A 27,153-nucleotide genomic window follows, 5' to 3' on the forward strand; every position below is an offset into this window, starting at 1 on the left:
GGAATCTGGAATTTAGTCGGGACCTGAAAAAGTTTCTATTAAAGAGCAGAATGAGGTGGACTGTTCTGTGGTTTCCTAGCGCCAAGATGCTTTGTCGCTGTAGTGCGCTCTATAAATCCTTGACACAAATTATCAAGATTCACAGCTGGAATAAGTCCAAACCCACCAATAGAAAGTATCTGCCACATAAAAATAGCCAGTTAACCCATCCGGGTCAACTTCTAGTTTCACATCCGCCCAGCAGAAGATTTTGCACCAAACGAAGCGGACTGGTACCAGACAGTGCCAGACCCCTCACTTGGGCTCTCTCAAAAGACTCAATAGCCTGCGAAAGCCGCAGCTTTCTCAGGCAAGTCGTGACCTTACGTGGGATTTCCTGACCTGGAATGGCAGAGAGGAAGCCATACTACAATATGGCCGAAGAACAAGTGAAAAGCACAATCATCTTAGGGTGCTAGCCACCTTTAGTAGCCACTTAAGTGCTCCAGTAAAAATGTTGCTGCCATCAGCTTGTTGTGGGCTCGTATAAAAAGTGCCCAAAGACCTGAACGATTGTTATGCACTGCTCTGCAATGTGCTTTGTGCAATTGCAAAATTCAAGAATTGAAAAGAGAAACCAGGTTTATCGGTACTGACCGTCTGAAGGACTAGTCAGTTTTGGCATGACAATGAGCAAAAGAGAAGCTGAAGGCTTTATTTCCCTTCAAAAAGTCAGGATTGGTTAAGAAAAATCTGCAAAAAAGGGTGTCCCCTTAACATCAATTGAGGGAAAGTTGCTGCAAAAGAGGAAATCATTCCTAACACTCATACCAGATGTAGTGCAAATATGTATGACCTTTATGGGCAAAGTGTTGAGGTTCTAATTTGAGGTGAGCATTTCATTTTCAAAGTGTTTCAGTTGCCTCCAGCCATACTTCCTTTTCTTCCTTTTCAATTTTGGAATGCCAACATTTTAAATTTAATTTTGAAGGGATAATTTGCATTTTTGATCGATATGCAATGTTAATTATCCAAACATTACTTGAAAGGTTTGCTGTAAAAATGGACCAGTCATATTTTCTGCAGTGTTTTTTGTCTTACAATAATATTCATGATTCCACCAGAACAGGGCCTCCTGTCATCTATAACCTTCTCTTTTACTTTAAAGATTGACTCTCACTATCCTCCTGTACAAAAGCTGATGACACCAAAATCAATGTCTGTATCAAGCAACCGTTCAATGTACATTAAGCCATCTTTGCCAACTACGCAAGCAAGCAAGATTGGTCGGAGACCAGATGAAGACAGAGTAAGTACTAATCTGTTCATTGTCTCTAATCTCCCTGCCTTTCATTCTTTAGCTGGATGGTTGTTACTTAGAATTGTAATAGTTATGTTTGTCCCGCTTGTGTCTGAGAATTGGCTCTTATTTGGTTTGCTTAATGTAGTTAAATGCTAAAAATAGTGTCTTATGTTATGCTATTGGCATTTATAGCGTGCACAGTCACCCAGAGGCATCTTAAGCTAGGAAGTACAGAGTACAGACTGTTAGGGAGAATTCTCATAAATGTGTGAATTCCTCCCACCTTGGAGCCCTCCAGCTCTTTTGCTAAACTTTGGGACTTTGAACTTTTCAATCCATGTGTTTTCTGTGTGTTTCCTTTGGTTATGGAGTCTAACCAACTCCATAGGCGGCATCTTTTCATTTGTTAATTTGTGTCACACAGCACCCTCAGTGCAGTAACACAGGGAAACCTTTTCAGGCTTTCCCAAGGTTTAAATACCTTCTCTGGGATAAACTGTTTCCCAGAGTAAGTAAAGTGAAATTGACTTTACTAGTCTCTTTAAATTCCTAGACCCAGCACACCCCATCTTACAATAGAGTGCTGGAGGGGTTACTTAGTGTGCCCTGTGTCTAGATACTCATGTAGCAGTCAAATGCTACCCTTTCCTCGAAATGGCTGGTGGCATTGGTTTTACAATGGACTACCATGATGTTTCCCGACCGCGAACACCGATAGCGTTAAATCACAGGAGCCATGTTTTTCAATATGGCGTATGAGCCTCCTTTGTTTAAACAGCTCCCATTCTTCCTTTTTTGCCATTTCTTTGTGGAAAGGTCCTTCTAGAGCTTTGCTCTGTGCGCCAAACCATTTTTGGTTCCTTCATTCATCTATGGTGGGCTTCAGGACTGAAGACCGTCTCTGGCGCCTGAGTGTCTGGGGTGGCCAGGAAGTGAGGGAGGTGCCCGAAACTCCCTGTGCTTAGTCTCTTAGTCGACCCAAATGCACTCTGGTATGATTGGCTGGCTGACTCTCCGGCAAGGTAAGCCACCCTGCTGGGTGAGTGACAGCTAGGCTGCAATGAATGGGAGAGAACTGAATAAAATGCGAGTCTCTTGGCTTCGAAGGCAGAGTCGACCACTGGGATGGAAGAACTGAAGACTAGCTTGAAGAGGACCGCTGCTGCGACTCCTGAACCGTTGGTTTGCCCGGTGAAGCCCTGCTGCAGGTCCGAATCGCCAAGTTCACCTCAACAGAGAAGCCGCTTCAAGGACGACTTTTCCCTTTGCGTTGGTAGGACCAGTCAACTCGACAGTAAGCAACCTGGACACTTTATCTCGGAGCTGGTTGAATTTCCTCAGAGTGCTGCAGGGAACCGTATGTCCAGGGAGAGGAACACAGGTTTGTTTGCTTTACTACAGCTACAAGAATTAAGTGCCTGCTTTTTGACCACTCCCAGTGCAGGAGCACCCGACGTCCTCCCTCTTGGCCCCACGACTGAAGCCCAGGAACAGCGAGATCTGCAGGAACTGCCAGGAACAGAAGTCTTCAGCTGCACCTTTTTTCTTGATTTGTAAAGGTACTGTGAAATGAGACTGAGTACTTCGGTGAAAGTGCTTGAAACTTGCGCAACTCGCAGGCCTAATCAGCTTGTGACCCAACATATAATTTGTCTTTTTACACACTACTTCTGAGAACTCCTTCAGAGACTTTACGGTTTACTTATCAGAACCGTTTTATCCTATCCAAGACTTTAGCCCATTGACTTTGGCCTAGCCTTTTTGAATTGACTCTTCTGGTGAACTCAAAGTATCTGCACTGTCTAAGAATAATTGTAATCCTTTTACGTTCTGAACCTATTCCTTTTTGCTCCTCCTTCAAAGTATTCTGAATGCCTCAAACATGACGAGTATAGTACTGAAGAATATTTGTGTATATTTAACTGCCTCCTACTGAATGTTTTATAACTGACTGTTGAATAAATTGATAAGTGTTTAACCAAGAAGCCTTGAGTGTAAGTTTACTTGAACACCTGTGATTGTAGACCTCTGTAACATCATTACTGCTCGCATTCCCCTCTTGAGATAAGCCTGCTGCTCCGCTACCAAAAACTGTGTATTAGACTTATACCAAAGGTTGGTTTGCTTACACCTGTAGTCTTAGTTGTGTGTAGTGGTCCCAAAGGGTACTGCACACAAACTCTGCCTAACAGACTAGACCGCATATTTATGGGAAGAGCGAGATCTTCAGGAGGCGCCTAAACAAGAGATGGTTCTCTGCAGCCCTGAGTCCACAGGGGGAGACCATTCCATAATGTAGCGGCAGCGAACATGGCTTGCCTGCCCACCCGTGATGGTTGGAATTTAGGGATCACTAGCAGGTTGGCATTTCCGGAGTGAAGCAGCCGTTCCTGAGTATAATGGGCGAACCTATCTTTAAGATATTCAGCTCCTAGACCATAAAACGTCCGGTGAACCAAGCAAAGATTTAAACTTAATCCTTTGGTTCACCGGAAGCCAATGCAGTGCCTGGAAAACAGGGCTGATATGTGCTCTATAGGGAGCATTTGTAGCTTCCTGGGCTGCAAGATTCTGCGGTAGCTATAGACTATGTATAATTCCAACTTATTGAGCCAGGTAGAAGGCATTACAATAGTTGATGCAGCTGGTGATCAGAGAGGCTACCACCAGCGGATGCAAATGAGGCGGAAGGAAGGGAAGTACCCTTCAGAGCACTTGAAATGGTCGGTTTTACAAATCACACTTATCCCGGGAGCTCTATAGAGTGAAGACGATAAGACACCATGATTCTTAACAGTTGTCGCCGGAGTAGGAAGGTCTACCAGTGTAGGGGGCCAAACCGATGAAATCCATGGAGTTGGACCTAAGGAAGAACCAAGACCTCAGTCTTGTTGCTGTTCAGTTTCAGCCAGTTCACTCATCCACTCCCTGACCACAGCAAGACACTCTCACAAACGCACACCTCAACCGAATCCTGATCCAGCCGGACCAGAATCTGGGTGCCGTCGGCATACGAGTAACTGTGTAGGCCATGGACGCTTAAGGCGAACTAGCGGCTAAACCTAGAAATTAAAAAGCATTGGCAACAAGGCCGAGCCCTGAGGGACACCACAAAGTAGTGAATGAGACGATGAAAGAAAGAGCAGAAGAGTGACTCTTATTCTTCAAGAAGGAAGTATACCAGGCCCCCACACCTCCCTGGCCAACCAGACCACACTGTGCCCTGGCCCAGTCGAAATCCAGACTGAGTCAAAGAAAAGTGATGTTTCCAGAAAAAGAGCAAAGGGGAGGGACTTCAGAGACTCTAGTAATTTCATACAGAATGGGAGAAGTGAAATGGGATGATAGTCGGAGCAGTTGGGTCCCAGGAATTATTCTTCAAAGGAGTGATCAGTGTTTAATGTTTTAGCTCTGCGGGAATAGTACCTGTCTAGAGAAATTGACAGAACCGGTTACCCAGGCTATGATGGCAGGCATGATGGTATTCAGAATAGCTAGGGGAATCTGGTCAGAGGGAGCAGCAGATTTAATACTGGAAACAGCCCATATGATGTCATCCTCTGAGAATACAGGAAAGGTGGCCCATACCGAGGTAGAAGAATCTGCCGGCAATAAGGCAGGGAGGCTGGATGTAAGACAAGTCGTAGCAGTACCTTTCCATATATCTACCACTTTAGTAACAAAGAAATCTGCAAGAGTTGTAGAGGGCCTGAGAGGGTAGAGCTTTAGGCAGCAGATGACTAGCGGAGGAAAGGAATTTTACTACTGAGAATTTCTTTAGAATTGAGAGCCTGCTCAACTTTTTTGGGTTAAAAACTAACGATGCAGGTATCCTGGTGATATTACCTCGTATGGTTTCGATAGTTCTTTCAATGGGGTCGTAGCACTGACACAATTTACACTGTGCCTGCTTGACTTGTATACGAAGGACGCTGTAATGTTCTGTGAACCATTGCTCAGAATGCCGTTTGTGTACATACAAATTTAAGAGAGGCTGTATGATTAGATACCTCAAGAGCAATGAATGAAAATGAGGCCAGACTAATTTGGGCAAGACCTCTACATTTGTCCATAACCAGAGAGGATAGATGTTTAGGATCGACCCGCCACCAGTTACGCCTCAGCCTTCACTGGAGGATTTTTAGAGGTAGCTGGCAATAGAAAATATGTAAGCTGATCGTCTGACCAGATAACCGTTTGTTTAAATGCAACTGAAATGGTAGCAGTCGAAGAAAATATCAGAACAAGGATGCCACCCTTAATATGGGTAGGCTCGGATATAAACTGACTTTGTTCTATATCCTCCATGGCCTCTCAAAATTGGGCTAGGGTAGGAGGCTGTGGAGGTTTAAGTTAGTAAAATCACCTATTACAACCAGGTTGGTGTATTTAAACTGAAGAGCAGCTACCAAATCCAAGAAGGCATTCAGAAAGGCAGCATAGTGGCCAGGGGGGCGGGGGGTCTATACCACGAGAAAATGCCATACCACTGAGGGTGATGGTGCATAACATACAAAAAGTGCTTCCATTTTCAGCCTGTGATCAAGCGGAATAGGATAACATTGTAGACTAGTTTGTTAAATATTGTAGCAATGCTACCACCGGCGTTTAGTGATTGCAGTCACACTGGATAAGACTATATCCATATGGTATAGCCTGAGAGAACAGGGGCAGATGTTTTGTTATCTCTAATAAAACCCATATCGAATTAATCTGAGGCCAGAAGCTCATGCACAAAGGTAGCATGTACAGTTGAGCAGGCTTTAAATATGTTGAAGTAGATTTCAATTTCACAACAGCATCAGCACCATCCTTTGATGTAGCATCCAGGAAATGTGCAGATAAGTGTCAAGGGGGAAAAGGACATGTAGAGCTTCCTTGGAATAATACTAGCCTACCCAAAGTGTATACCCAGTTAGCCCTTCCTTTTCGCGGCAGGGCCCAGACGGCCCGGACTTTGGCGCAACTTCGCCACGCTGTGCTCTTTCCCCTGTTAGGGAGAATTCTCAGGAATTTGCTAATTCCCTTCTACCTTGGAGACCCCCAGATCATTTGCTGAACTTTAGGACATTTCATTTCTAACCCGGGGAGAGAGGCCTTTTTACCCACTCCCTCATGTATATTTCTGTGATTTGGACTCTTGTTTCTTTTGACTTGGGAGTCTGACAAACTCCATAGGCATCATCTTTACATTGTGACACACTGCACCATTTGCACAAGGAAGTCTTTAGATTTTCCCAAGATGTAAATACCTTTTCTTGGTGAAACTGTTTCCAGGAGCAGTGAAGTGAAATTCACTTTACTTAAATTTTGTAACTTTCTAGACCCAGCACACACTATCCTAGAGTAGGGTGCTGGAGAGGTTACTTAATATCCCCTTTGTCTAGTTTCTCATGTAACTTTTTTTGTTATCCTTTCTACAATGAATGGGTGGTGGCGTGGCAGTGGTTTACTTTTTCCCATCATTGCGTTTCTACTGTAGGCTGCAATTGCAGCTGCAGTAAAGCACCCATGGGTGCCCATTTTGTCAAAATCCCTGTTCTTCTTTTTTCGCTATTTCTTGTTGGAAAGGTCCTTCTTGAGATTTACGCTGTGCGCCAAACCAGGTTTGGTCCCCTTGTTCGTTTTCTTTGGTGGGATTCACTGGTGAAGCCCGCCTCTGGCTCCAGCGAGTCTGGCAGGGCAGGAAGCAAGGGAGGTGCCTGAAACTCCCTGTGCTTAGTCTCAATCGCAGGGACAAGAGGGAGGACGCCAGGGGACTGCTGCGCTACGAAATGAGGGTCTGCAGCAGCAATGGGCAAGCTTCAGATCAGCGGCACTTCGCAGTTTCAGCTCCTTGCGGCTCTCACAAATAGCACCACTGCGTTCTCGGTTACCTTAATGGACTCTCCTCTCATCTGGGATTCAGCATTCTGTTGAGGTGGCTCAGGCTTGGTCAGTCCTGCTTCATAGGAGTCCGGAGGATTTTCCTGGAGCTCGGGTCCGACTTAGACACTCACTCAATTCTGGTGTTCCTCTCCCTGGCAATCTGTTCCTGCAGCAGCAATGCAAGTACAGGCGGCTGCAAGAGGATTTCCAGTTGAGCTCATCTTGGGGTCGATTGGTCCCAACAACCCAAGGGGAGAAGTCGTCCTTTGCAGGTCTTCTCCCGTCAAGTTGAATTCAGAGTTTCAGCACTGCAGCAGGGCTTCACCAGGCAAACCAACGGTCCAGAAGTTGCAGTAGGCGTCTCTTCCAAGTTCTATTTTATGTCGGTTATATTGTTATATACAGTAGGGCCCTACTGTTGGTGAATATGGATTGGCATGTACTAATAAATTCTACACATGTTTGTTGAAATTTGAGATCAAGAGAATCTATTGCTAAAACAATTTTCACCAATATTTGAAAAATGTAACTGTAAAAATACCTGTATGTCTAGAAGTTTTGAAAAGACATTTCTGGTTATTCAATGATTGACTCGTTTATCCCTGCTCTAAAGTCTGGTAAACTTTATTGGTAAAAGTAAATCTTGTGTTTGTAGAACCACATAACCATAATTGACTGATTGTTTGCCCTTGGCAATAATTTGAGTGTGCAGGGGACGCGAGTGAGCCACAGCCGTGGACACTTTTGTCTGTCTTTATCTTTTACCATTACCTAGTGTCAGGGTAATGTTTCTCTCCTCTGCACCTCACTACCTACTTACAAACCATCGTAAATACATATTTGCAATCAGGTGTGCAGCTGTGTTTCGATTTTTTTTCATACTTAGTCACCTTGGTTACAGGAATGCACCCAAGGATGATTGGCTGGAGGGATGTCCTTGGAGGACAGCCACCCAGCTGTGTGTTTGACAGCTAGGCTGCGAATGAATGGGAGAAACCTGCATAAAATAGAACTTGGAAGAGACGCCTGCTGCAGCTTCTGGACCGTTGGTTTGCCCAGTGAAGCCCTGCTGCAGTGCTGAAGCTCCAAATTCACCTTGACTAGAGAAGACCTGCAAAGGACTTCTTTTCCCCTTGGATTGTTGGGAACAATCGACCCCAAGAAGAGCTCAACTGGAAATCCTCTCGCAGCCGCCTGTACTTGCCTTGCTGCTGCAGGAACCGATTGCCAGGGAGTGGAACACCAGAATTGAGTGAGTGTCTTTAAGTCGGACCCGAGCTCCAGGAAAATCCTCCTGACTCCCATGAAACAGGACTGACCAAGCCTGAGCCACCTCAACAGAATGCTGAATCCCAGATGCGAGGAACGTCCATTAAGGTATCCGAGAACCACAGTGGTGCTATTTGCGAGAGCCGCAAGGAGCTGAAACCGCGAAGTGCAGCTGATCTGAAGCTTGCCCATTGCTGCCGCCAACCTTCAATCCGTAGTGCAGGAGTCCCCAGACCCCCACTCACCTCCCCCTCCGCCCCCCCTCTTGTCCCTGCGATTGAGGTCCAGGATCTGCAGACCTACACAGGAACCAAAGCCAGCTGGAACCAATTTCTTCTAAACAAAGGTGCTGTAAAACTAAGGGGACTTACCGCTTGTTGTGTAACCTTGCTAGTTCTCAGGTGACTTGTCTTGGTTGCTTTTGCAGAGTTACTTGCAGCTTTGCCCCTCACAAGCCTCCCAGCTTGTGGCCCTCCAGTGATTTCATTTTATACAAAAACGTCTAAAACAAGACTTTTTACCTACCTACGAGAAGTGCGTCAGCTCACCTAGACTTTTGCCCAACTAACCGAGACTGTCTTGGCTCCTTGGAAAGACTGTTCTTGCCTCCTGACTTTGTGCTTTTCCTTCCCCCCAGGAAAGGGTTAATTTAATTTGCATTAGAGGGTTCAAAAAGTACTTCCCTGCTTAAGAATGTGTTAACCATTGTTTTATTCCCTCATCTTCTCCTTTTGACACTAACCTCCGTATTGCTCTAAATGTACCAGTGATACATTAATGTCCAGTGTCCTAGTTATTTAAGTCACCTCAGGGTACAAATAATCTGTGTGCCACCCCAAATGGGTATTTACTGATTTAAAGAAACAGTGTGTATTTCGAAGTGTATTTTTCTGTTACTTGTTAGGCAAAGTTTGTATGCAGTACCCTCTGGGACCACTACACACAACTCTTGACTACAGGTATAGGAACCCCAACCTTTGGTATAAGCTTGTACTAGACGGGTTTGGTAGAATGTTGATCAGCTAGACTTATCTCAAGAGGGGAAAATGGGATCTGTAGTGGAGTTACACACAGATTTATAGTTACAGGTATTTAAATAAACTTACACTCAAGGGTTCTTGCATAAACCATTATTAATTTGAGTCTGTTAGAATAAGCCTTCTTCAGAAGGGAGCAATGTAATGGTAACACATTCACTTCAATACTGTATACTCTTAGTTTCTAAATCAGTAAAGACCGTTTTGGGATGGCCCACAGACACAACCTACACCCACAGGTGACTTCAACAACTACAGTGCAGGGGGCATTAATATCTTACTGTTGGCATTTAGAATACTTTTTGAAGTAAGTAAAAGGCAAAGGTTATTGGAACAAGAGACAACAAATATTCTTAAGCAGGCAAATACTTTTGCATCCTCCAAGAAGAGTCACACAATTAAAATAGGCTAAGCCAAAGTCAATGGGCAAAAGTCTTGTATAGGATGAAGCACTTCTGGTAAGTAAATGGAAAAGTCTTTGCACAAGTTCTTAGTCTTTGATGAAAAGAAGAATCAAATGTAGGGCCACAAGCTGATTAGGCTTGTGAGTTGTAGAAGTTGCAAGCACTCTACAGTAAGAGGCAAGTTCTCTCAGACTTTTTACAGTACCTTAGAAATGAAGAAAAAGATGCAGCTGATGACTCATGTTCCTGTGCAGCTCTGCAGATCTCGTTGTTCCTGGGCCTCAGTCGTGGGGACAAGAGGGAGGACTTCGGGGGACTCCTGCAATAGGACTCCTGCAATGCACTGGGACGAACAAAACTTGCAACCGACAAACTTCACTTTCAGTGGCTGTTCAGTGTTTCAGCCGCTCGGGTCTACCGCAAATAGTAACACTGCGGTTCCTGGCTGTCGAGATGGACTTTCCTTTCTTCTGGGGTCCCGCACTCTGTTGGGGCTCAGGCTCGGTCAGTCCTGCTTCTTCTGAGTCCGGAGGATCTTCCAAAAGCTCTAGGCCAGCTTAAAAGCAATGCACACAATCTGGTGTTCCTCTCCCTGGGTATACGGTTTCCAGCAGCAACTCTGGAAATTCAACCAGCTCTGAGATGGATGTCCAGGTGGCTTACTTTGGAGTTGATTGGTCCCACCAACTCAAGGGGAGAAGTCCTTGCAGGTGCTTCTGTTGACCAAAACTTGGTGTTTTGGCACTGCAGCAGGGCTTCACCGGGTAAACCAACGGTCCAGGCAGCAGGCGTCCTCTTAAAGTTCTTCTTCGGTTCCTTCGTCCAGTGGTCGACTCTGCCTTCCAAGCCAAAAGACTCCTCTTTTATTCAATTCTCTCCCATTCTTTCCAGCCTGGCTGTCCATCACCCAGCAGGGTGGCTGTCCTTGCCGGACAGTCCGCCGACCAATCTCAGAGTGCATTTGAGTCTCCTATCAGACTAAGCACAGGGAGTTTCGGGCACCTCCCTCACTTCCTGCCTACCCCAGACATTCTGGAGCCAGAAGCGGTCTTCACTCGTGAATCCCGCCAAAGACAAAATTAACAAAGAGACCAAACCTGGTTTGGCGCACAGCGCAAATCTCTAGAAGTCATTTTTCATAAATAAATGGTGAAAAAAAGACTGGGGGCCATTTTGACAAAGATGGCTCCTATGGGTGCTTTCCTGTAGCCGCGAGCGCAGCCCGCGGTAAAGGCACACCATGGTAGTTCAAACAAAACCTCTGCCACCAGCCATTCAGTGCGAAAAGGGTAACATAAAAAAAGTTGCATGACAAACCATACAAAGGGGATTCTAGGTAAGCCCTCCAGTACTCTATTGTAAGATGGGGTGTGCTGGGTCTAGAAAGTTACAATGGTAAGTAACGTCATTTTCACTTTACTGCTCTTGGAAACTGTAGTTTATCCAAGAGAAGGTATTTAAACCTTTGAGAAATCTGAAAGACTTTCTTGTGCCACTGCACTGAGGGTGCTTTGTGACACAATGTAAAAGATGCCTATGGAGTTTGTCGGGCTCCGCAACCAAAAAACCGTGTATGAAATCACATTAAAATACATGAGTGGGGAAAAAGGGTCACACACTCTCCAGGTTAAAAAAAAATAAGACCTCAAAATCCAGCAAAGTTGGCACATTTCTGAGAATTCTCCCTAAAACTTGTATATTGCTCCCTTCAAAAGAAGGCTTATTTAACTGAATGTTAAATTAATAAGTGTTTAATCAAGAAACCATGAGTGCAAGTGTTTATTTGGATAGTTGTCACTGTTAATCTGTAATAACCCTACAGCTCACATTGATCCCTCCTTGAGATAAGCCTGGCTGCTCAGTCACTCTACCGACTTGTGATGTACATGCTTATACCAGAGGTTGGGTTAACTATTGCCAAGAGGTCGAGGCTGGTGCAGTCTCCCACAGGGTACTGCATATAAAATCTTGCCTAACACTACTGCGCTGTCTGGGTGGTCTGCGCATTTATGCAATTGGTGTATAACCATGGTCAATCTGTCCACTGCCAGCAGGCAGTGAAGAGAGACAAATAAACAGACCTGCAACCGAGAGCGAGCCTTTGTGCACCGCTGAGGCTAGGCACCCTCTGCCAGCGGCTGGCACACAAGGAAATAGTTTTAAAAGAAGTAAGGAACAGTTAAAACAAATAATAAAAATACTCTCATCGCAACAAGGTAGCGCGTATGCAAGTAAGTTGCGCTCAGTCACACGCCACAGCCTGGGTAATAGCCCGGTCAATGAAATAAAGTAAGTGTTTACCTTGGAAACATGGAATCCCGGATTTAAAAATCGCTCATCGATTTAGCCGCTGGTGCATTAACTTTTGTTTGAGATCGCTTATATGGTTCTCTTCCCAAAATGAGGCAATCTTTTGACTTTTTGTAATATTATAGTTAGATTTATGTGAGGGGAAAATGTTAGATTTTCTTTTTGCACCTTCCCTTTATAGGTTCCTACAGGACCATCAATCTTTTTGCTTGTTTTAACCATTGCCAGACTTTTTTGATGTCCATAAAGCCTTCTGGTTTACGCCCCTTGCCTGTTTTGCTCATTCTTGTGGGGAAACTGACTGGTCCCTAAGATGCTTTATGAATTGTAGATTTACAATTGCACAGCTCACCTTGCAGTGAAGTGCAGTTTGGATACTTTGTATCTTTATAACGTTTTATATAATGGCTTTTTGATTACTTTGATAATGTGCCCAAGACAAGCTGCTGGCAGCTGCGCAACTGTTTTTTTTCCTTTTTTTTTTCTTTGTGCAGTTTTGCATTTACCGCAGATGGCTGCTACAGAAGGCTAGCACCCTAAAATTCCTGTGCCACAAGATATTTTGCTAGTCTTTGGCCATATTGTTCTTTGGCCGCCTTCCTGCCTTGTCCGGTCTAGAAATGCCTTACCTGGAATTCCCTTTCCTGGGGAAAGCCAAGGGTTTTGTGGGCAATGGGGCATAATGTGTGTGAGCCCGTGGAGGTGGCAGGGACTCTGGTCCCAGTCCACATCATCTGGCGCCCGGAAGTATGCTGCTGGACCAATTTTGAAAACCAGCGGTGTTCCATGATTGAACAACCTTGCACTTGAATGGTGCAGACCCTTACCAATTTTTTTCGATAGGACTCCTGCAATTATCGTTGGAACCAACACTTCTACCAAGAACAGCAGCCTGTTCACGATCCGAGAACCCCTCCTGCTCACCAGCATGGATTCCAGTGATTGACCCAGTGAAGCTCTGCTTGATCTCAGAAAACCCTCCTTGATGCTACAACCCTTGGACCTTTGGAGCAACCATATTGACCCCGGCTCCAGGATCTCTGCCTTCTGAGCCTTTGGAAGTGTCCCTGGACCACCCAATGCACTGAACTACCTCTCTGGAGAAATCCTCGAATTGAGTAGTGCCTTGCAACTTTTCAGATCCTCCGCTTATGCCACAAGTCGCCTGTTTTGCATTTTCAGGAGTCTCGCTTAAAGGGAAGCTCCTGTGGGGCTTCTTGTTGTTCTCCACTGTACAATCTCCTTACGGCGCCTGACCGTGGTGACCTTGGTTGGAACAAGCTTTCTTCAATCCCGTTAGTTTTCTGAGGTGCAGAGCAATTCACAACGTCTTCACCGTTCTTCATTTAGGGTCTCTTGGAAGCTGCAAACAGATTGCTGTGCAACACGACTGACTCGCGACACAAAACAATCCTACTGCGCCCAGGACCCCTTATGGCCTTCCTCACCTGAACCAAGCACAGAGGATTGTCGCCACAATGGATTCTGCATGACCTGAAGTGGTATCTGGAAGAAACGTAATGGGAGTGAGTTAACTTACCTCTTTCTGACCCTCCCTAACCTTGTCCTCCATAGGGTAACATTGGGCATACTGTTTTTATCCCAGTTCCCTCTGGTCTTGTCATCGAGCCAGGGCTGAGGATCCTTTCCTAGGACCTACTTTGAGAATAGGATAGAATGGGGAACTTACTTGATGTTGGGTAAATACTTATCTTCTAAAAGCTTTCCAAATCACCGCTACAGCCCACTGCATCCTTTCTGCATATCTTACCTGAAGAGGCTATATATGGAACTTGTTACTTTTGGGCACCAGGCCCCATGCCATCTTGGTGTTGCACTTTAGAAGATTGTGGGAAAGTATAATTGTGCTTTTTCTATTTTTACCTACTTTACTTCCATCCGATTACTCAGCTGTTTAACAGTCATAACTAATTCATATGCAATTATTCTCCTAATGATATATGTGGTTTTGATTGTCAACTTACCTGCGACTTGTAAATGTTTAGTGTGTAACTGAAGGCCTAATAAGTAACTATTTTTATATACTTGCTGTCTAATTTTAATTATTGATCTTGCTCTGTGTAAACTCATTGTAGCCCTAGCCCACACTCACACTTTTCCTGAGACTAATTCTTGACTGCTCTTACCTTCATTGGGTTTTGGCTAACCTCACTGGTTACTATAAATAGGATGTCCTCCCAAAATCCTCCCTCCTGGGCTGATTTTGCAAATCCGTAAGCAGATTGGCATATATTTCCTACATGTTTTAGGGCCTATGCTGTCTCCCCTTGTGCATATTCCCTCAATTTACATTTTATTCTGAACCTGCTGTTAGACCTTTTTTTGATTATTTAAATCTCAAGATGTTCGATTTACTGATGCAAATTTTTCAGTGACCTTGTCGGCCTGTGTTGGTTAAGATTTTCATATTCATGATAAATCTTCCTGACCTGTGTCAACCCCAGAACCTTTTGCTTGGACTTAATGATTATTTTATCTTGTCCCTAGGTGAAGGTGACTCTTTTTTTTCTCCTCGCCTAGTATTTTACACTCTTTATGGGGGTGACCTTTTTATGTCTCCATAGTGTACGGTTGGAGTTCTAGTTTCCTATAACATTTGGTCTTGGTTGCCCTTTTGGGCTTCCCTTTTAATTTCTCTTTAATGTGCTTGAACTACTGCTTCCAAGTGGTGAAGTGATTTTCGTCTCCCTTTACATTTTATATAGTGAGCCAGCACACCCTACCTTGTGTGAAGTGCTGGGGGATACAATGCATCCCCTTGCTTACTTACCTGCAGCATGTCTTACAATTGCAAGTGTACTTGAATGGCTGGTGGCAGTGGTTTTACTTTAGTGACCTTTTAGTCTTATTTCTCACAGGCTGTTAAATCAGCCTCCGTAATGAACAGAAAAGCCACCATTTAGCTAAACTGGTGGGATTCTTTTTTTGCCAATTCTAGTTTTTTTAGTTTGAGGTCTTCCCCTGCCATTCTAGGTGGGGCACTACCTCTGGAAGCTTTTTATGCAGTGGGAATCCTTTGTATTCCACGCCCAGGCTTCAGAGTGTCCGAGAAGGCAGGAAGTGAGGGAAGAGTCCAAAACTCTACAACCCTTTGTCTTTCACTTTGCCTGAAAGGAACGCAGTCTCAATGGGGGGGGGGGGTGGCTGTACTGATTGGCCAGCCAGACTGCCTCTTTCTGGGCACTGCAGGGAGCGATTGCAGAAGTTGTGCTGTAGTTAGTGCTAAATACTCCAAACCTGGAAGCTGACAAGTAGACCACTGGAGCTGGAACCGAAGAGGAAGACGAAGAAAAGGCGTCTGTGCGGTTTCCAGCGACCAGAGAGCCTGGTGTGTAACCAGAGCCTGATGCAACCCTTCCTTTCAATCGACCCGGGGGTTCCGTATGCGATGGCTTTTAACCAGCAGCTGGTGAGATCCACTAGTCTCAAGAAGACCTGCATTTTAAGCAATCACATGACATGCTGTGACCTTGCTGTGCTGCATACCGCCAATACCCTGGGATCTTGATCCATCGTGCTGTGCATGGTCTTCTGAAGTCCGAATCTGTCAGACTATGGTGCGCTCCTGCTGTATCGCCAGAGAGACAATTTGAATCCCTGAAGTCCCCTCGCAGAGTGCAGGACAGAGTGAAGAGAATCAGACTGTCTATATTGTTCCTTCATCTGGCAGATGTAAAAAGCAGCCAAATCCAGAGGCGCCGGAATTGGTGAAGAAACCTTTGCTGGAGGCCTCCTCTGACGACTGCTGCTGCAAGTTCCCATCCAATGTCTAGTTCTTTCGCTTCCAGACCAAGAGTCCTGGTTACCGGGGTCCAGTGCTGCTGCATCCTGAAGGCATCCACTACAAAGCTCTTCTTTTCTCCTAAGGTACTGTGTTGGCTTGTGTAATACCTACCTTAAGACTGGTGTCCATCCTGTGGGGCTGAGTGGGTGATTCATGTGGTTGGGAGTTTGCCCTTAGCACTTGCCCAGTACTAATGGTGGAACGCATATAGAGAGCCTTCTGTGAAGTCCCTGAACACTAACTCTGAAGCTGCTACTTGTTTAAGAAGGTATCCTCTCGAACCTTGACTTTCCTGCAACTGAACCATATCTCAACCTGCATACAGCTGGATCATAGACCACTAGGGTCCCTTGTCTGCCTCTGATAGAACTCAGGCAATAGACTTGGGAAGGACTAGATAAGAAAAGGATTCTGTCTTGGAAGTATTACAAGAGTATAAGTACTTCCTTTTAAGTTGCTGGTTTCTCCTTTAAAAAGTATATGCGTTGCTTTACTTACTCTGAATAGTGTCCCACATTCTAAAAAGTAATAAGTGTTTACTGTTATCATAGCTTCACTGAATTAGTGTAAAAGCTTTCCGTTAGCGTTTACCTACGTTGAATAACATTGTCATTCTTAAAGTGTATCATAGGGTTTTGATTTCGCTCGTGTGCGTTATACAGATCTGAAACAGTCTGGAAGCCGAGTTGCTGATAGCCCCTCTTAAAAGTGTAGAGGTCTTACTGACCCGTTTAGCGGCTGCTCTTCTAAACTTGTAACCCTGGGTTGTGCTTCCCCAGCTTGCCTTAGTGCTATTCTACAATAGCTTAATGAAGTTCTTATCTTAGAAACAGTATTATATACTTCTTAAAAGTCTACTGGGTATAATTGGCTATAAGGTAGCGGATAGTTATGTACCAGTAGGTCAATTATTTACCTTGAAATGGATTGTGTTAAAGTGTAATCAGGGTTTTCTGTCCCTGCTTTGCTTAGTGCATTTTACGTTATTTAGTGTTAACACTAATCCTTGAGTAGCTTGGGGTCCCTCCAGAAAATTGTTGATTTACTAGCTATGAACTGAGATCTAAAAAGTAATGTTGCAAGAAGCATACACGTGACAGGGTTGGTGATTTCATAATTTCACTTCATGACTGACGGGGTCAACTAGACTTGAAATACTGATTATATTCTAAAAGTATATCTAACCTGGTCTTATTCCTCTATAGTATATTACAATCCTGAATGTATAACCTTAGGTTTGACTCACCTTGACACTTGATTATTGCTCCCCTAAATGTTATACCTTGCTTTGCATACTATAGATATTTAGTTGCTTTTTATGATTGTATTTACATGATGTTATGGTACTTACCCAACATTTATCTTGGTCTAATTTTATTTAAATAAACCCTTTATTTTTACAATAAATGGTTTTTGTTTTAGGACCATATGGTATGTTATGTAAAAGGATATTTATACTGTGCACTGTCGCCACAGTAGTGGTCCCCTGGCGCGCTACGGCAGATCTGAAAAGCAATAGGGTATGGTAAGTTAGTAGGACTGAGCAGGAGAAAACAGCAAGAGCTGTGATGTGCTGTTGGCAGCTTAAGTTCGGTTGACAGTTTGATGAGCTTAGGTGTGTTTTCTGGTTAGTAGCCTTCATGTGCTGTTGACTGTGTGCTTTGTTTTGTTGTTTCAGTGTAGTGCGTGCAGTTTGTGCTTTTGAAGCATGGTTGTGTTTAGTTCAGAGTTTGAGAGGAGTAAACGGGGTGAGGTTTTTTAAATGTTTAGGGTTGGTTAGTGGCCTCACTATCTAGATCGGACGCATGCTGATATCCACAATTCCAACTAGGTATGATCATGCTAATCTTCACAATTATATCTAGATGTGATGCAAGCGAATATTCACAGTTCTTTCTGGATGGGACTCATACTATTCACAGTTCTGTGTGGATATGACTCAAGCTAATCGTCACAATTCTGTCTACAAGTGACACCTGCTAATCTTCACAATTCTTTCTATATGTGATGCATGCCAATCTTCACAATTCTGTCTAGAAGTGACTCGAGGCTAATGACAATTCTGTGTGGATATGACGAAAGGCAATTGTCACAATTCTGTCTGGATGTGACGCAGGCTAATCAAAATTCTGTCTAGATGTGACTCAAAGCTAATATTCACAATTCTACCCCATCCAGCCCAAAATGTAAACCGTGGCGGAATAACCCAATTGGCTTGATGCAAAGTACGTTCCCCTTACATATGGAGGCTACAATCAGAAAGCTACCTTATAAAAGTGGGGTAAATGTTGACTATGACTGATGAGCAACAAGTAGTCGGAGTAGGATATTGGGTAATGAGACGGGTGGGGTAGTTGGAGTACAGTTGTTAGGCAGAATTCTGTGCAGTCCCTTGGGGACCACTACACACAATTAAGACTACAAGTGGTAATACAAGTTCAACTTTGGTACAAGCCTGTACTACTATGTTAGTGGTAGCAGTAGCGGAGCAGCCAGGCTTATCTCAAGACTATATGAGCAGTAGCAGAGATTACACAAAGGGGACCACAATTACTGTGACTCAAGTAAACACTGACTAAAGGTTTCAGCTAAAAAATAGAAGTACATTTATTTTTAAACCATCTGTAAAACACTTCGAATGGATTGTGTCCGCCCACGTATTCCTCATCTTAGATATATATCCTTACCTTCAGTTTCGCCTCAGCAAATTTTCCCCTCTCCACCAGAGGGCGCTCCACTCGAGGCGACGTCGATGTCCCTCGGTGGCCTCCGTCGAGCACCGACGTCATCGGTTGTATAAAGGCCTCAAGCGCGCCCTTTGGCTTCAGTTCCGTTTTTCCATTAGCTTCGCTTCGGATCGAGATAAACGGTGCTTCAGTTATAGCGAATCATGTCGTCTTCTTCGAACCCGTCCACTCCGAAAACGGGTTTTAAGGAATGGCAAAGGTGTGGAAGAAAAATGTCGCTGACCGACCCTCATCATAACTGCCTCTGGTGCCTCGGTTCTGACCATTGAATCGACGACTGCCGTTCTTGTCAGTCAATGATCCATAAGGCATTGAAAGAAAGACGAGGTAAACTGGCGGTGGGGGAGGAATCCTTGAAGTTTTCTTCGAGAGGGAAGAAAGACTCGGCTGAGTCTTCGGGGAAACGCCATAAAAAATCCAGATCGAGGAGTAGATCGAAGAAGTCCTCCTTTGTCCAAAAAAGCGAAGAAAAGACTGCACCGATCTCCCTCTTCCACATCGGAGTAAGTTATTACATGTCCAACAAAGCATGACTCACCTAAAAAGTGGGAAGCATTTAGAGCATCGATGAACATTTTTGAGAATGCGGCCCAGACCCCCTCAAAAATGTCTGTTGAATATCATGCCTCTATGCACAAAGTGTGGCAGGGTAAGGTCTAAAACTACGAAATCCGACAAGAGATTGTCGAGTGTGTCGTTTAGGGATTCTTCCCAAACACCTAAAAAGAAAAGCCTTCCAGTGCATAAACAGGAGGCAGACCTTAAGAAAAAGACTTTAGACGTTGATGTGTCATTGAGAACCTTGGCAAAAACCTCTTCGAAGCCTCCATCGAAGGCGGTCTAGTATAAGGGGTTGACGACCCAGCCGAAAAAAGTTACATAGAATACACTATCGACGACCTTGAAGGCTCCTTCAACGGTGTCGATTGTCTCTAAGATGCCTTCGACATTCGTAGCGCCTTCGACATCATCGAAGGTAACAGCCATGACTTCGACGCCATCGACGCTACTGTCGACGTCGACACGAATTACAGGGGTGAAACCTATACCTGAGAAAGTATTTCACCCAGAAAGCAGGCATGATTTTTTCCAAACTGTCATCTATATATGGAGAAATGTCTTCAGGAAATGAGGAGGCGAAAAAAGATGAACCTGAAGTTTCATCAGCAGGTGTTAAATATGGTACAAGGAAGTCCCTGAGGAATTAATTGATCCTCACTCAAAAATGCAATACCTGTATGAATGTTTACTCTGCAAGTGGACTAGATACGTCCCCTGAATACGAGTTTGAAAAACCAGATCCAGCAGAACATGCTGATTTGGTTATAGAAAACTTATGAACAAATTAACAGAATGTATGGGATGGGGTAGAAATTCACCTGTACCAGGATGATATGACAGATATTTTTTCAGAAGGTCCTCAACCAGACCCTATACTTCCCTTTCATATTGCCTTGCAAAGGAGAGTAAATGCTGCTTGAGTAAAACCTGAATCCATTCCAGCAGTGAACAAAAAATATGTGGCAAAATACAGACCTTGTAACTCTGATCCAGAGTACTTGAGTAAGCATCCATCTCCTGATAGTCTGGTAGTTCAGGCAGCCACATCAACAAAAAATGCTGCATACCCTACAATTCCCCCTGATGGGGATGACAAAAAGATTGATGCAATCCACAAATATATCTTGCACTCTGGCGAGATTCACTTATACTCTGTGGGACTGCATGTCAGCGGCAGCTCAACACATCCCGGAAGGAGAGGAACGTGATGGTTTCGTGATGGTTTCCTGTCCATAATAAAGGATGGCAAGGAGGCTTCGGGGGAATGCCTTCAAGTAGGTTTGGACACAGCTGACCGTATCGGCAGGTCCATGGCGTCTAGCACAGTGCTACACAGATTTGCGTGGCTAAAGAAGTCGGGTTTCGCACCAGATGTTCAAGCTAGACTTCTTAATATGCCATTTGACGGCTCGAGGTTGTTTGGCAGCAAGGCAGATGAAAGTTTGGAGAAGCTGCAGACCTCCAAGGCAGCGGCAAAGTTGCTCAGTGCCGCTATAAGACAACCTCAACAACGCCCCTACACAGGCTATCTTCCTGGAGGGGTCGTCCCTTTTAGTTTTTACTCCTCATTTGGGAGAGGAAGGGGACAGGCCAGTCAAAGAGGACAAAGTAAATTTCCTCGGGGGTGAGGAAGAGGTGCTAGATCTGCCCCAGTAGCAGCATCTGTCCCTTCAGCCGCTGCTGGAGCTGCCGCACAACCACTGACGTTTTGACTCGCAAGACCCCAGTGGGAGGCAGGATCTCACAGCATTTGAAAGAACGGCGGGGCATTACTTTAGATGTTTGGGCACTGGAAACAGTATCCCAAGGTTACTGCCTTCCCTTTCAAAAGAAACCTCAGAATCACCCACCGGAATACAACTCAACCAAAAGTCCAGACCCGCTCCTGTTGCCGGAAGTTTTAACCCTGCTACAGAAAGGTGCAATAGAACATGTACCTGTAGCGTAGAGGAACAAGGGTTGGTATTCCCCATATTCCTCATTCTAAAGGAGGACGGAGGACTGAGACCCATCTTGGACTTAAGAAACTTGAACAAGTTCCTCAGGAAGGACAAGTTCAATATGGTCACTCTCTCTCAGATCCTTCAGGCTCTCCAAATTCAAGACTGGTTGGTATCATTGGACCTTCAGGATGCTTACTTTCATGTGCCAATCCACCTCAAGCACAGAGTACCTGAGGTTCGCAATTGCCATTCGGGTTGACCTACGCCCCAAGAGTTTTCACCAAGTTGATGGCGGTAGTGGCTGCGAGTCTCAGAAGAGGGGGGATTCATGTCTACCCCCTATTTGGACGATTGGATGATCAGGGCACGTTCCCCAGAACAAGCCTGGGACCATCTATCCAAGATTTGCCAATTCCGTCACAAACTAGGATATTTCTGAATTTAAATTAGTCAAACATGATACCGTCACAGAAGCTCCCGTTTATAGGAGCAGTCTTGGATTTTTTTTTTTGTATTCGTATTTTATTTATTTATATAGCGCAGCTAGGCCCGAGGGCAACCGGGCGCATATCTTGACACAGGGTGCATATTTACAGTACAGGTTACATTTTGGCATAGAAACAGTATAATGTACAAGAGTATCTACAGTCACAGAGTAGATGTACTTATTTACAGAGTGCATATTGCAATATCTACAAGTAGCAAGGAAATATACAAGCAGAGGTAGAATATGAGCCTGTAATACATTGGTCATTTAGACAACATTAGAAACTAACCATAATTTGGTTCTTTGTTTGAAAATGGTAGGGGAATGTACGGATCTAATAGGTAAGGGAATAGAATTCCAACGTTTGGAAGCAAGGGCAGGGAAGCTGATTCCCCCCAGCTTTCTGCAGTTTGTATCTGGGGATGGTCAGAGAGTGTGCTTGAGCCGATCTGAGTAGACTGGTAGGTGTGTAGTGCGAGAAGCGCGTGGAGAGATAGGTGGGGGCCTGGTTGTTCAGACATTTGTGTGTGAGAGATTTCAGCGCAATTCTTTGTCACTGCTAGCCAGTGTAAACTTCTCCTAGTCTCGGAGATGTGAGAGGATCTGGAGATGTTGAGGGCAGCTCTAATTGCATTATTTTGTGTAACCTGAAGCTTGTTCAGGTTATGTTGTCTGGTCCCAAGATATAGGGCATTACAATAGTCTAGTTTGGACATAACCAATGTCCTGGCTAGGATAGTACATTTCTGTGTGGTGAGGAAGGGGCGACATGCTGTGATCCGCTTACATGTGTAAGCGGATGCCGAGACAACTGAATTGGTTTGTCTGTTGAGTGATAGGGTGGAGTCAAGGTAAATTCCTAACGTTTTAGTGTCAGAGGAGACTTTGACAGTGTTACCATCGATAATGAACGTCTTGAAGGCAGGGTTAAGTCTGTTCAGTCGTTGTTGGGAGCCCAGGATGAGGAGCTCTGTATTATCGTCGTTAAGTCATAGCTCATGCTGGGCCATCCAAGCTTGGATGACTTGATAAATGTCATTCAAGGCTTTTGTATCCACTAGGTAGTCTCCTGTGATTGGGATGAGTATCTGGGTGTCATCGGCGTAGTTGGTGTAGGTGTCACCCAGATAATCAAGGACATCAAACAGTGGTTTAGTGAAGACATTATATAAAGTAGGTGAGGTGCATGAGCCCTGGGGTACCCCGCATGACACCGGGATAGGTTCTGCAACAGCTGTGGGTGAGAATACCCTCATTTGCCTGTTGTCCAGGAAGGAGCTGATCCATTTGGTAGCTTTAGTGGAAAAGTGGACAGCAGACTTCAAGTGGCGACAGAGGATTTCATGGTTGACAAGATCAAAAGCTGCTGATAGATCTAGGAGTAATAGTAGGGCTAATTTGCCGTTATCTTTTAGGTCCTCAATTTGGGTTTTAAATTCTAGTAGTGCTGTTTGCGTCCCATGTTTGGGGCGGAAACCAGATTCTCTTGAGCCAAGCAAGTTGTTGTTGAAGTGTTTTTGAATCTGTAAGTACGCTGCCCTGTCCAAAATTTTCAATAAGAAGGGGACCGTTGTGATCGGTCTGTAATTGGTGGGGATACTAGGGTCCAATGTTGGTTTTTTCTGCAGTGGGATGACCCAAGCGTCCTTAAGATTATCGCGAACAATGCCTGAGTGGAATGAGGAGTTGATAAATTCAGTGATGAAAGGTGCAAGCTCATGTGCAGATTCCTTGATAGGTGCGGGACAAGAGTCACCTTGACAATTGGAAGGTTTTATTTTACTGATGATGCTTTCCACCTCATTAATGGTGAGAGGGGTAAAGCTAAAAGGTGTATGTGAATGGGGGGGTTTCTGGGTTTAGTGGATGGCAGGTTGCTATTTTGTAGGCAATTTTGTTTAATATTAATTTTGGCCTGTAATGTGGATATTTTATTAAGGAGAGCTTTTTGAATGTTTTCGCACCAGGTGCTGTCCTTATTGCAGTTATCTGGGGTGGAGAATGGGTTTTCTAATTCTTTAAGAATTTTGAATAACTCGTTGGTGTTGGATTCCGCCTGTGAGATATGTTGGTTGTAGGTCTCTTTTGGTTTGTAGGATTGCTTCCTTGTAATTAAGGGTTGCTAAAAAGAGGTTGTCTTTGTTGGTCTCGCAGGGTAGGCTTTTCCAAAGTGCTTCAGCGCTCTGATTTGCGGAGTGTTCTAAGGTAAGGCGTGAACCAAGAGTTGATGTGCACGCTGTTTATATTTCCTAGTTTTGAAGGGTGCTATGGTGTTGATAGCTTTGAGCATGGTTTGATTGAAGATGTCCACCATGACCGTTGTCGTCTGGTGAGAGGGCAGGATTATTGATAATGGGCAGGATCAAGGGTAGAAGTTTGGCCTTGGTGATATCCTTTTTGTTTCTGGTAGGGATGGATGGCGCAATGATGGGTTTGATGTGGGAATCTATGGTAGGTATATCAAAAATGATTGTGGTGGTCAGACCAAGCGCAAGGGTTGTTAGAGATGATGTGCGTGTTACAGTTTAAGTCAGCAATCCAATCGAGCGTCCTCCCTTTGGAGTGGGTAGGTTCAAGGATGCGATGAGAGAATCCTAGATTTGAGATATTGCTGGCGATCTCACTAGCATGCGAATCATTAGGATCTAGTAGTCCGTGATTAAGGTCACCCAGGAGTGGAACTTGGGAGTTAGGTTTGGTATTGTCTGCCAGGGTGGTAGAGATGTCATTAGAGAAGGTAGCAAGTGGATCCGGAGGTCTATAAATGAGGTGCAAAGTAGCTGTGCTGTTGTGGGAAAGAGAGTTTGACTGAAATGGACTCCGCAGAACAGAGTTGTGTGTTAGGGATCGGTCTTATGTTGATGTCATCTTTGTGGATGAATGCGACTCCGCCACCTCTGGAGAGGTTGGAATTGCGGTCATTTCTGATAATGGAGTATCCATTAGGAATGACAAGTGCCAATAAAGGGCCTGAGGCTGCGTGAAGCCACGTTTCCGTAATGGCGATGAAGTCAAGATTTTGTGTGGTAATGAGATCAGCGATATCAAGGGCATGGGCGGTGAGGGATCTAGCATTGATAAGAGCACCCCTCACCTCATTTTTGGGCAGTGACTTAAGGCTATCAGGTGGTATCTGAGCATGATGGGTTTGGCTGGTGTTGGGATGGTTGGTGTGGGTGATGGGTTGACGTTTAGGTACGTACAGGAATCTGGATCTTAATCTGATATTTCTCAAATATAGCGGGCAAGGTTGATTAGGTGTGGGTTTAGTGGCAAAGTGTTGTATCCATAAGGCAGGGGTGTTGAGGTAGGGATTAGTGTCATGCAGTAAGTTGGGCTTTTGGGTAGAACAGAGTCTCGGTGAACGAGTGCAGTAGGTGCAGTGGAGTAATTGACTAATGGCTCAGAGGCAGGAGTCCGGTTTAGCGGCATGGTGGAGGTGTGAACCACGTTAGTGATGTATGTTAAATATGGCAGTAGTAAGGCACTTAGCACTGGTCCACTCAGGAGAGTAACTGTGGCCCAGAGTGCAGTGAGGCAGCCGATAGAATAAAGGTGCAGCAGCAGAACGAATCAGGGTGTGGTGATAGTGGCAGAGTGTAGTATGTGAGATAAGGCGGTGTAGCAGCAAATAACTATGTGCTGAACTAGGAGCAACCAAGCACAGGTACGTCAGTAATTAGACTATTGAGCACAGGTACATTAGGAGGTTAGCGTAGGCTAGATGCAGTAGTCTAGCGAGGGCTCACCTAGGGCTCGAGCAACTAAACACAGATACATCAGCAATTAGGAGGTTAGCCTAGGCTAAATGCAATAGATACTTGTTTGGGCAAAGCCTCGCCTCCCGAAGAGAGAGCTCAACACATTCTGCAGATGGTAACAAAATTCCAGAATGCCCAGTGTCTACCGGCCTTCGACTTTCTCAGGTTGCTCGGTCTCATGGCATCCTGCATTTTTCTGGTGTCAGAGGCCAGATTGAGAATGAGATCCCTTCAATAGGCTCTCAGGACTCAATGGTCCGAATTCTCAGGAGAAATTTCAGATCTTTTACAAGTTCCAACCAGGGTGGTACAGGATCTACAATGGTGGACTTGCAGACAGCACATCCCCAGAGGGCAATCTTTTTGGCAACCATGGCTGGAGATAACAGTAGTGACGGATGCCTCCCTTACGGGATGGGGAGCTCACACTGAGTTGACGATCAGCGGTCGGTGGTCTCCATCGGAATCCAAACTACATATCAACCTATTGGAGCTGAGGGCAATCAGACTAGCAATGAAGGCCTTCCTGCCGGCTGTACGGGGAAAGAATGTCCTGATAATGAAGGACAACACAGTGGCCATGTACTACCTCAACAAGAGAGGAGTAGGGTCACTATCTCTGTCCAGAGAGGCAATGCAGCTCTGGTTCTGGGCAATACAGGAAGGGATCTCTGCCATTCACCTAGCCATTCACCTAGCAGGAGAGCAAAACACAGCGGCGGACGCTCTGAGCAGGCAGAGCACAGTCTCCCACGAGTGGGAATTAGCTCAGGAAGTCCTTCAAGAGATCTTCACCCTTTGGGGAGACCCTCAAGTGGATCTGTTCGCGACTGGGAACAACCGGAAGTGCGAACTGTACTGTTCAAGGGAATTTCCCCTGAGGGGAGCTCTAGGAGATGCATTCATAGTGAATTGAGTTTCCTCCAGTCCCTGTGATCCCTCAAGTAATAAATTTGGTTGAGGAAGTTCGGGAAAACCATGATCCTAATTGCCCCGGATTGGGCCAGGAGAACGTTGTACCTGGACCTTCTCGACATGTCCATCTGCCCTCCAATACGTCTTCAAGTTCCTGTGTGGGATTTAAATTTAGTACTGAAATTTCGGACATGTGCACCTTTTGAGCCTTTCCATTCTTGCCCATTAAGGCTCCTTAATTCTAAAAAGTAGAAAATACTACCTACTTTCTACCCCCTCCTCCTACAAGTAAGGAAGAGGAAAGACTACATAGGTTAGATCCTAGAAGGTTTCTTAGTTTTTATATCTCAAGATTGTCAAAAATACGCCAGTGTGGCCAACTGTTTGCGGGATACACTGGCCGTAAATTAGGTCTACCTGTAACTAAACAAACCTTATCAAGATGGATAATCTTAGCCATAACAGTGTGTTATAGGCTTGCTGGAAAAGATCCCCCTGAGGGTTTAAGAGCTCATTCAACCAGGGGCATGGCAACTTCAACAGCACTTAAAAGGGGTGTTCCTGTACAAGATATTTGTGCAGCACCCACATGGTCATCCATGCATACTTTCACAAAACACTATGCTTTGGACTCGACTACCTCTCAAGGAGGTCGATTTGCCAAATCTGTACTACATTCAGTACATGACTAAAAAGATATCTGTACTCCCGCCTCCAATAGAAAACTGCTTTGGGAGTCTACCTAAGAAGAGGAATACGTGGGA

General features: G+C 44.8%; 1 protein-coding gene across 1 annotated transcript in view; it reads left to right on the forward strand.

Annotated features, from left to right (window-relative positions):
- NUP153 (nucleoporin 153) overlaps positions 1-27,153 on the forward strand; it is a 1,189,258-nt gene that overhangs the window by 475,479 nt on the left and 686,626 nt on the right. Inside the window, exon 9 of the mRNA XM_069613598.1 lies at positions 1,148-1,288. Coding sequence (XP_069469699.1) covers positions 1,148-1,288 — 141 coding nt within the window. The remainder of the gene's footprint in view (positions 1-1,147; positions 1,289-27,153) is intronic.

Source organism: Ambystoma mexicanum, chromosome 5p, assembly GCF_040938575.1.
Source record: "Ambystoma mexicanum isolate Mex_15411 chromosome 5p, UKY_AmexF1_1, whole genome shotgun sequence".
Lineage (NCBI taxonomy): Eukaryota > Metazoa > Chordata > Amphibia > Caudata > Ambystomatidae > Ambystoma > Ambystoma mexicanum.